This window comes from Gekko japonicus, unplaced genomic scaffold, assembly GCF_001447785.1.
Source record: "Gekko japonicus isolate JY-2015 unplaced genomic scaffold, Gekko_japonicus_V1.1 scaffold905, whole genome shotgun sequence".
NCBI classification, from domain to species: domain Eukaryota; kingdom Metazoa; phylum Chordata; class Lepidosauria; order Squamata; family Gekkonidae; genus Gekko; species Gekko japonicus.
Genome location: NW_015160239.1, coordinates 290,398 through 301,480, shown reverse-complemented (window position 1 = coordinate 301,480; position 11,083 = coordinate 290,398). Strand labels below are relative to the sequence as shown.

Sequence of the window (11,083 nt, the reverse complement as noted above, 5' to 3'; positions counted from 1 at the left end):
GGCATTTGGGGGGCAGAGAGATTTTCCTGCACACTTGGGGCAGTCCCCAGGGGTGCAGAAAAATCTGAAAAGTTTAAAAAACTATATGGGGGATACTTAAATCCCCCCAAAAGTAAAAGAGCGTTCCCTGTGCATGCACAGAGAACGCCTTGGCAACTGTCTCGCTGTGGCCACCACGGGGGGGGGATTTACGGGCCGGTGGCTGTGAGCCACTCAGGCCTCGCTGCCACCACGGAGGGGGACGGGAGAAAGCTTGGCGGGCTGGTGGCTGTGAGCCGCTCAGGCCTCGCCACCACTGGGGGGGAGTGGGAGAAGGCTCGGCAGGCCTGAGGGAGAAGGATTGGTGGGCCCAGCGGCTGGGAGCCACGTGGGCCTTGCCATCAGTGCAGGGGGGGCGGGGGAGGATTGGCAGCCCTGGTGGCTGGGAGCTGCGTGGGTCTCGCCATCAGTGCGGGGGTGGGGGAGAAGGCTCACCTGTGTCTGCTTCCTCCTCCTCCACGTAGAGCTCCTTCTCCCCCCCCCGCAAGTATCGCAGGTCCCCGCTTCTTGTACCTTCTCCTAATAATCATCAGTGAAGAAGCCATTCAAACCTCCCCCAGTAACTTTAGTGACACCACTGAAGAGACCTAGAGGGGAGTTCAAGTGGGATGTGGTGTCACTCAGGTACTTCAGTTTCTTCTAGACTTTATGGTAAACCATGTAATTTGCCCTTTGAAGTTACAATTTCCTCCTGGGGGAACTGATCTCTGGAGTCTGGAGATCAGTTTTAATTCCAGGAGAACTCTCGGTACCACCTTGAGTTTAATAACTGCAATTAGCTAGAAGGGAGAACGTGTGCCTTTCTTACACCCACTCTTCATCATGTACCCAAAATACTCTGCTCTGCCCACTGAGTGTACAGGTTGGCAGTGGCCATGCTTAGGAGTGAGACATTTCAGTGATGTAAACCCCCCCCTTTTTTTTTTGGTTTCCTAGGAAAAACAAAGACATGGCATGATGGGAGTGGCGTCTGAGCAGAGGAGTGCTTTTGTGGGCCAGCAGATGAATCAGTTCCCTGGTAAGAAGCGAAAAGGGTATGCTCTCAGAGGCTTGAACTTTTGTGTCCCGTCTAATTCAAGGATTCCAAGGAAACACAGGAATAAATAAAGACTATCTGTCCTGTTTAAGGTTACAAATCCAGCATTTCCTCCATTACTAAGCTACTTAAACTAGACTGCTTTTGATAAGAAAAGCTCCTCTAGAATGAAGAGATGACACACCAAAGCCTATATTGACATTTATCATGTTTTTGTAGTGGCCACCATGTTGTGAATTCTGCAACCATGGAACTCTGCACAGCAACACTAAATCTGCAACACTAAATGCAGTTGCTGAGTTTTGTGAGCTGGAGCTGAAACTTGGCATTCCAAAAAGTTGTTCAAAGCAGTTCACACGTTGAGATAAGGAATTCAGCAATGAGTTGAAGACACTTGTGTGCCAGTTGTGACTGACTTATCAGTAGTAGAACATGAACGATAATTCTCTTGTTCTAAGTAAACTGAAAAACTATTAAAGTGGATTGCAGCAATGAAATTTGAAGTATGTTTCTACCATGACTAAAGGACAGGTTCTTGCTTAGTCTTCCCCTGACAAGCTGGATTTTTTTTTTTACTATGGAGAGGCATTCAACCACTGATTTTTCCCACCTGAAGTGGTATACTTTTGGGGAGCAGCAGTGGTACGTGGAAGAGCATCTGCTTTGCATGCAGAAGGCCCCAGATTCAGTTCCCAGCATCTCTAGTTTTAAAAAAGGATCAGGTAGTAGGTGATGTGAAAACCAAATACCTGTGAAAACCTAAGACCCTGGAAAGCTGCTGCCAGAGTAGACAATACTGACCTTGATAGGTGAATCAACTGACCCCAGTATAAGACAGCTTCGTGGGTACCCCGGCTAGAGTTGATTTTGCTGATCATTTAACCTGGCTGCAAAGCATTTCTACATGGCTGTGCTTGGAGCATATTGGCATTGCTTTGCCTTCAGCAGAGGTAAAGTAGCTCGGGCCAACTCAGGCCCATAGCTCACGTGGGGCCCACAGGGCCCGCCCCCCACGGGTTTTGTGGGGCCCCTCCCCGATCCTCTGCTCCCCCTCCCCCCGGCCCGAAGATGACGAGAGGCTGGCGGCGGCGGCACTGGAGGCCGAGGCGGCGTTAAGGGGCTTGAGGGGCAGAGCGGCCTCCCCTCCTCCTCCTCCCCTTCATTCTGCATGCAGCGGCGTGACTCCTTCCCCCCCCTCCGCCCCAACCCCGCAGACTCCGTTTTCAGGAGCGGGCAGCGGCTTTGTTGTCGTCCTGTGGGAACATCCCACTAGCGGGGAAACAGAGGAGGCAGCCGGGGAGTCACAGTCTCCAGTTGCCTCCCGGGGGTTGTCGCTGGGAAGAGAGAGCCGATCCCTGCTGGGGCTCCCGCCCCGCCCTTTGCACAAACCTCTCGCGCCTCTCCTAGGGAAAGGGGGGGTCAGTGCAAAACAACACGGAACGAAGTGGGCAATCGTGGCATGGAGAGGGCGGCCCACCCACCCGCCTGCTCCTCTTGCCCTCGCCTCCCAGACGAGAGAAGCAAGCAACCGGCAAAACGTCTAACCCGGTAAAGAAAGGCAGGCGTTTCCCTGGGTTTTGCTTTAACTGTAGAAGTAGCAGCCCCTGGAGAAGTAGCAGCTGGAGAAGACTCTTGAGAGAAGCGGCTGCATTTAGACGGGGCTCTTCCTCGGAGCCGGTGAGGTGTTTCCCCTTGTATGGTCGTGGCTCCGCCCAGCGTGCCGGCGTCATTACGTCACTTCTGGGTGATGTGTGTGCGGCGCGCGCGCTTTGCACGTGCACGCACACACACACTCGGCCCCTCCACTTTCCCCAGGGCCTCCCCCACTAGAAAGGTCCTAGCTACGGGCCTGGGCCAACTCCAGCAAAAGTATTTATGTAATGTATATTTACATAATGTATTGTGCTCAGAAAAATTTAAATGGGTGGGGATATTATCCCCGAGTCACTCAGAAGTCTGTACACTTGCTAACACGAATGCCTTCCTCATTTCCACACAGCTGTCTCCCAGCCCATGCCGACTGACTGCAGCCAATCCATGCAGACTCCTCCTCCAAACCACCGCATAATGCCGTCCGCTCAGGGGATCTTGCAGAATGCCTTGGGCTCTGGGATGACTCCTGCTGCTATGAACCAGAACAGCGGGGCAATGGTGATGATGCCTCATAACCCCAGCAAACAGCCAGGAATTTTCTCACCCAGTTCTGATTACAATCTCCCTCTCCGGCCAAGCCCAAACTCTCTGGCCATGAATTCAGGATGCCAAACAGTTCACAGCCATCCTGTGGCTCGGCCAGGCCTGGCATTGTCCGGCTTTAGCACCGGCTCCTTAGTGAATCCTCCACCTGCCCAGCAGCACTTGAGACAGCCATCCATGCCAAGAATTCCTAACGTCTATTCCAACTCATCTGCACAGATGTGGACACCAACAGGGGTACCAAGGATGCCAAATCAAAGCCAAATGGATGCCAGCATGCAGCAGTTCGCCAGTAGCCCCCTCTTCTCAAAACAGAACACGAGGCCAAACATCCCAGGTCAACCATTCTCTCATCAGGCTGTGGTTCCACCCAATCAGATTGCTCCTGGAGTCCAGGCCAGGCAGATGCAGAAAGTCAGTCTTGGACAGTCTGGCCCCAACATGGCCATCCTGAACAATCAGAACTTGAGACACAACTTAACCAGAGGACCTTTGCCAACGGCAATGAATGTTATGAAATCAATGCCACAAGGCGTATCTGGTTTTAACCAGCTGAGTCCCGCTCAAGCCGTTGGCCCACCAACCTATCCTGGTTCCACTGGCCAGCCGACAGGGACATTCAGCCGAATGAGCACCGCCTCTGAGCTACCACCACAGTATGACTTTGTGGCCCAGCCGAACAATTCCATTTTGCCTGGGAATTGCAGCGATGCAGACTTCATTGACTCTCTGATGAAGAACAGCAGCAGTGGCGGGACTGATGAAGACTGGCTAAATAACTTGACAATGATAGACGACATTTTGGGACAGCATGTTCAAAGCTCTGGCCACGTGTAACGTTTTAGGGAAATGGAGGGAAATGTAAATAGTTTGTGCAGGAACCTTCAACAAGAAGTAACATGAAAAGAAATCCTCCCCCCCATCATTCATGGATGGAAGAATAAACTTGTCCAACTAACTCTTCACCTTTGTCCCAGGTTTTTCAGACGACTGTACATATATTTGAATATTTTGTAAATTATGTTTTCCTAAACATTAAATATGGAAGTATTTATACTTCTTTGCTGGATTCTTTGTAAATACCCTATAGACTACTCCTCTTTGTTATATTATAGGAAATGAATTACACTTCGTTCTAAATATGCAAATATTATTGTTAGTTTCAGTAATACTGTGTATTACAGCATCAAATATTTTATGTTTTTGACATAACACATGAACTAGGGGTGTCGTGGCAAACTGAATAACACAGGAAGCAAGCATGGCGAGATTCCGTATTTCCCTGTTCCCTTAGCACAGATTGATGTGACTGGTCAACTGAATGACAAATCCATTTTGATCTTGCAAATGAGAATTGATCCCTTCCAGTCCCAGAAATTTACCCACACAAATTAGTTAATAAACTATCTTGTTGTGGCAAGCTGCTATCTATGCCAGATGGAAGACTCTTGCTGCCATTGACCTATGGCTGGTTCACATGTGCACGTTTGGGACAATGGAAGCCATGATGTGCAAGTGTGAATGAGCCATTTAATTCCAAATGCAACTGACAGAATTTGAGAATGGCTGGTTTGTTTTCCAAGAAGTGTCTGTGCTCATACATTGATCTACAAGTTAAGTGATAGATGTCTCTGTGGGAAATGGCCCCCTGGATCATAAGGCTGTTGAACTGGGAGGGCAAAGCAATGAGGTTCAGTTGTGCAACATCCTTAACATCTGAAGAGCGCAAAAGTCTGCCTAGACAGCTCTTATCATTCAGTGGATAACCCTTCCTGGGTTGCCTTCCTCGACAATGTATATTTGTAGTGTACAGGTGATTTGTTCCTGGTTTTAAACAATTTTCGTATTTTCTTCTCTGTTTTTAATATGAGGCTCTTTTTTCTTCTCCCAGAGGAAAGAAAGTCTATAAACGCAAATAGCTTAACTTTGGATGTTTTTTCTGTCATATGTATATTTAAAAGTCTGTTTATAAAAGAAATCCGTTGTACTGTAAACTTCTACGGAAATGTTCATACTTTGTGTAATCATATTTTAATAGCCACGTCATCCTCCATTTGTAAAATAATGTCCACTTCAAGCACACCAAACTGTTTTTTCCTTCATACCATAATAAACTGCCAGGGAAAAATTGCTCTCGTTGCATGTGTTCATTTGTTTTGGTAGATGCAGCACTTTTTAAAAATAGAATACCTGCAACGTTGACTTGAATGAAAGTAAGGAACTTTACAGGCATCTGCTATTTTTGGATGAGAGCTGGATCACAAGCTCTTGCAGCTCTTTGGGGAAAATTGAATCGTTGTTGCTAGAAAAGTGCAAGAGAGCAATCCCATCATAACATATTTTTTTTTGCTTGTGCATTTATTTTGAGAAGGTATTCTGTGAGCACAAGCGCTCAAGGGACTTCCATCAGAATATCTGCAGAATTGTCAACCCCCCCCCTCCTCGAGGCTACAAGGCTTCCTTTCTTCCTTTGCAAGTCTCCATATGCTCAGTTCTAAGTTTCCAGTTTTTCAGTGAACCTCTGTGGTTGTCCTAAGGTCAGCTTGATCCATGGACATTCATATTTCTAATTACCTTCACATTATAAAAAGCATTGCCTGCTGATTTCCTTCCAGATTTTAATAAAGGCACAGGAGCAGGTCATACCAGTCCCCCTCTGCCCCCGGTCAGTTGCTAACGCTATTCTTTGCTTTTAAATTAAAGCAAATGAGGCTTGATTCATACATTAGCATGCACTTAACAGTATTTATTTATTTAGATATTTATGCCCAGGTTTCCCCTCTCAGTGGGGACCTGAAAACATTTTATGGCATTGCTGATAGTGTGTCCCTGGCAGAATAGGGATTTGGACAAGAGTTTCCCAGATCCTTGTCCCACACTCTAACCAATACACCATGCTGCTATAAGTGTGATATGCGCTAACAGTTTGAGGAGAAATGTAGGAGTGTTTCCCACTTCCCTATTCCTCAGGAAGAACAGCCATAATCTGTTTTAAATGTCTCTGTGCCCCTTTAGAGACCCTCCGCTAGGGAAGTTGAACACAGGACAAGCCGCTGCAGTCTTTCCTGCCCTTCAAGTGCCAATTTCCTGGTGCTGGTCAGGAACAAGGAGCCAGCTGAAAGATTTTCCAGCTAATGTGCCAGTAAGGAGAAGGTTGACTCCTATATGAGAGTTCTGCAGCAGGACAGGGGTTTTAAATGAGAGAAAATAGGGTTTCGTCCCAGTTCTTTGGTTGCAGTGGATGCCTTCAGCTTCCCGCTCAGCTCCACACCTGTGCCCCCTTTCACTCTTTTCATGCAGGGGCTCCGGGTATGTGCGGACATACCCCATGATCTGCAGCAGCACCATACTCCCAGCAATGTATACCTGCAGTAGTCTTGTCAGCTGCAGTGATCGCATGGTTACTTCCCAGGGCAAGCATCACAGCTTCAGCGGAGGCCTCTCGGGAATTTGCCCCATAAGCAAGGCTTGCTTGCATTTATAGCTACACTGCAAAGTCCCATTATGTGGGAGCAGGGACCATATATATATATATATATCCTGATTGTCTTCCTATTGGGGATCCAAAGCAGGTTTCAACATCCTTCTCCACAACAACAACCCTAAGCCCAAGGCAGTCAGTGAGCTTCCATAGCAGAGTCGGTCTCCCTAATCAGACACTCCAACCACTGCAACATGCTGACTAGTGAATGACAGAAGGAGGGGGAATAGAAAGCAAAGGCTGTAGAACGAAGGACTTAGAAGGTGAAATTGTGTATAGGGGACAGAAATGAATTCCTCTGGAAGCTTTGCTCAGTGCCCCCCCCCCCCCCACTTTTCTTGCCAGCAGCAGGTCTGTACATCCTCCTCTGCCAAGCTTTTCTCCACAGTACTTTTATGGCTAGAAATGTGCTTCCTTTCAAAATTAAAGCTGTTTCTCAAGAGGCAGATTGTCCCACTTGCTAACTGGCTTCATGTTTGCATATGCAGTCATCCCTGCTCATTTCACGATGTGAACTTTTCTTATTCTTCTGTTGCTCTTGGTGTCAATGGTAGCTGGTGGTAAGAAAGTCCTGGGAAGATTACCATAAGTATTCTGATCTCCTGAACCCCAAAGAGAGGTCACTTTAGGATAATAAACTGCATTAAAATATAAATGAAAAGAAATCCTGTAATTTTTTTTCCTAGCAAGAATTATCCCCTAAAGAGCTTCAGGGAAGAAAAGATGGATGTAAGTACAGTAAAAATGGATAATTCTCAGAGGCGACTGCCCAGAGCTTTGCTAATTGACTGGAGAATCCTATTTTGTGAGCCTGGGGGGATACACCAGGCTTCTGAAAAGACCCATTGGTCTCGGGGATTAATGCACTTGGAAGGGCTGTCCAGTAGAACAAGAATTCTGTGTTTTTATCTCATTGCATGACGTGTTTCCTAGAGTAATTGTTAAAGCAAGTATTTTGTTTTAGTTATCGTTTGTGATTCCGTTTGTTTCTTCCAATAGAAAAAGTTGTAAATACACTAAAGAATGTGTTTGATCAACGGAGTGCTCTCAGGTGCCTGTGAGACCACAAAGCAAATAGAAGAAACTGCTGCAAATGTTTACCAGAGCAAACAGTGATGGCTGCGTGTTAAAATGCAGCTTCTTCTACTTTGCACTGCAGTTGGGCTAAATGCACAGGATAAAAGGGAGAGGATTGCTAGGCAGTGGGGTAGGGGTTAGGTTTGCTTACATTTTGAGCCACGACATGTCTTGAGTGCCTTTTAAAAAATAATTTTACTGCGTTTGTACCCTGCCTTTCTCCCCAGTGGGGGACCTAAAGCATTCTCTCCTCCATTTTAGCCTCACAATAACCATGTGAAGGAGGTTAGGATGACTAACCCAAAGTCACTCAGCAAGCTCCATAGCACTGTGGGGATTCAAGCCTGGGTCTCCCAAATTCTAGTCTGTTGCTCTAACCACTACACCATAGTGGCATAACCAATGTTTAAGTGGCACCCATGCCACTCATCCATATCCCTGTGTTACAGCACAGAAGTTTTGTTCTGGTTGGGTGGAAGACTGGCATGCCAATATACAGATAATTTTTAAAAAGTGCACTCCTCTGCAGATGATTTGGCCCTACTATAATAGCAAAGAGAAAATAGTTGTGTGCGTATGTTAAGTGCCGTCAAATCACTTCACAAGCAGCCCTATGAACTAATGGCCTCAAAAGCGTTCTATCATGAACAGCCTTGCTCAGGTCTTGGAAAGTGAGGGCCCTTGTGGCTTCCTTGATTGAGTCAATCCATCTCATGTTGGGTCTTCCTCTTTTCCTGCTGCCTTCAACTTTTCCTAGTGTTATTGTCTTTTCCAGTGAGTCTTGTCTTCTCATACTGTAACCAAAACACAATAATCTCAGTTTGGTCATTTTCGTTTCTAGGGAGACTTCAGACTTGGTTTGATCTAGAACCCACTTATTTGTCTTTTGGGCAGTCCACAGTATCTGTAAAACTCTCCTCCAAGACCACATTTCAAATGAGTCAACTTTCTTCCTGTCAGCTGTCTTCATTGTCCAACTTCCACACCCCTTCATAGTACCAGGGAGTACTTGCGTGGGTCTTTTCTAGCTCCTTCATGGCTGCCCTTCCCAGGCAGTGGCTTCCTGTGGGAGCCAGTGACTGTTTTTCCTTTGACTACACAAGTTTGAAGGGAAACAGTTACCAATTCAAAGGCCCTCTGTAGTCAAAACTGTCACTGGCTCTGGCAGGGCAGGAGTAGTGTGGGTGGGGAATTGGGCTTTCTGTAGTCAGATAACCCACACTGGCAGACTTGGAAAGAAAACACTCCAGATTTTTAAACACAATCCCCTGTCTGGGCATAAGTTACCCAGCAGGGATGCCCTCAATATCACAAGATAAATACTTACTGAATAAATGTGGGAGAGAACAAAGTGAACCGGGGATGCAGTGTAGGAGCACAAGGAGTGCTGGGGGCTGGCTAGGTCCTTGACAGTGTGAGAAGGAATTCCCTCTGTGATGAGGAGGGGAAATTTGCCACTCACTTCCAAATTGAGAGGACTTTGTGCTTTGTGTCACTCAATTCTGCCTCCAATAGTAGCCAAACAGCTGCCGCTGGGAAACCAGGCAGGGAGATCTATGAAGGTTGCTTGCTCCAGTCAACTGCCGTGTTAGTCTATCGTAGTAAAACAAAACAGAAGTCTAGTGGCACCTTAAAGGTGAATAGCATTTATTCCAGCCTGGGCTTTGTTTGAAGTCCAGTGACACTTTAAAGAGGGTTCCATTTTGCTTGCCCCAGCTGCCAGTAATTTGAGGTAGTTTGCGTCTCCATACACAGGGAAGTTTTCACTGTCATGACAAACAGCCGTTGCCAGATGTATCCTGTGTGAATCCTTGAAACACCAGCCAGTCTCTAGCTGCAATGAGTCTTCTATGTTAAGTATGTAGGTCACTTCATCACTTACGTATTTTCGGCCAGTTGACTGCTGAACTTGAACTCTAAACATTGAAAGAGTGCAAGGAAATCCCCCCCCCCCCGTTTATAGTGCAGCGGAGGCCAATTGGATGCAAGCTCCTATTGCCTCAAAATTAGCATTTGTCCCGGCCTTCCCAAGCTGCGCGTGTCTCGCTGGTTCTGCCTGAGCCTCCACCGGTGGCTCATTTTACTGCAGGGCCAATGCCTCCTTCAGCTATGCGGCTATGGCTTCAGCCAGCAGGGGCGTCTGTGCTGTAAAAGGACAAGGTGGGGAAACGGGCTTTAAATAGGATGGAGCCAGCAGCTGAGGAATTGAGGTCAGCACAACCTGGAGCTTCCGAAAGAGAGAGGAACAGCGGGAGGAGGAAAGAGCATGCCCAGTTCCACTCCCCGAATGTTGTTTTGCAAATGCCCCTCAGTGCATACGACGTGGTATTTTGAAAAGAACCGCAGACCAGAACTGGGCTGGAGTGTCCACACCCGCAAGTTTTCCTCTGTCGTCAGGGTCCCTGCGTTCAGGGCTGGGTGGTGGAGAAACGTAATGTATGAGCTGCTGCTACACCAATACACGGATGTGGTTCCTGTAATCGTTCCAATGCTGAGAAATGCTGCTGCTGTTAATACGGAAAACGTCCGAAATGTTGTGCGGAGATCTTGTCACTGTCTTGATCTAATTCAGCTATATTGTTCAAAAAACGTCAGTAAATTCACGACTTTAATAGGCTTTGGTACGGAAAAAAATGTTCTAGAGCCATGATGTCTGAAATGGTAGATGCATTTGATTTACGGACCACACAAAAAAGGACGTCGTCAGGCAAAAGAATAAGTGATGGAAACTGAGAGGAAGAGCAAAATCGCTTAACAAAAGAGCTCTCCTCCTGTTATAACTCGTATATGTAGTTACAGCATCTCGCAGTGGTTGCAACCTGTGCGTGACTCGCGATTCTCACGCATCAGCATACAGGCTCCCCGCAAACATCTTCCCCAACTTCCTCGCCCGGTCGTATTGATTTTCTTCCCCACTTCTCCGCGACTGGCGGCTCAACTGACGTTAGCAAAAAATCCCAGAAAAGGGAGACTACGACTCCCAAAGAACACCGCGGCGCTTCTTCGCCTCCTGCCGTCACGTGGGCCGTAAAGACCGTCCCGAGTCCGAGTGGACTACATCCCCCAGAATGCACTGTTTCTCGATTATGATTTTTTTAAAACCTCGTTTCTTCCCATCCGCTTTCTCGATCAGAAACTCTCCGTCTGCGGCTGAACGGCGAAAGCGAGCGGCTGTTTCCTGTCAGCTGCCGTCACGTGACAAGAGGGCTGAGGTAAGGGGCGGGGGAGGGAGCAAAAAGGTTCGAAGGCGGGGG

At 47.4% G+C, this 11,083-nt stretch overlaps 2 protein-coding genes across 2 annotated transcripts in view; both read left to right on the top strand.

The window, feature by feature from the left end:
- Positions 1-5,091, top strand: part of MAMLD1 (mastermind like domain containing 1) — a 127,923-nt gene extending 122,832 nt beyond the window's left edge. The window contains exons 4-5 of the mRNA XM_015413241.1: positions 976-1,057; positions 3,075-5,091. Coding sequence (XP_015268727.1) covers positions 976-1,057; positions 3,075-4,108 — 1,116 coding nt within the window. The 3' untranslated portion in view covers positions 4,109-5,091. The remainder of the gene's footprint in view (positions 1-975; positions 1,058-3,074) is intronic.
- Positions 5,092-10,978: 5,887 nt separating this feature from the next.
- MTM1 (myotubularin 1) overlaps positions 10,979-11,083 on the top strand; it is a 50,130-nt gene continuing 50,025 nt past the window's right edge. Inside the window, exon 1 of the mRNA XM_015413121.1 lies at positions 10,979-11,041. The gene's annotated coding sequence lies outside the window, so the exon portion shown is untranslated. The remainder of the gene's footprint in view (positions 11,042-11,083) is intronic.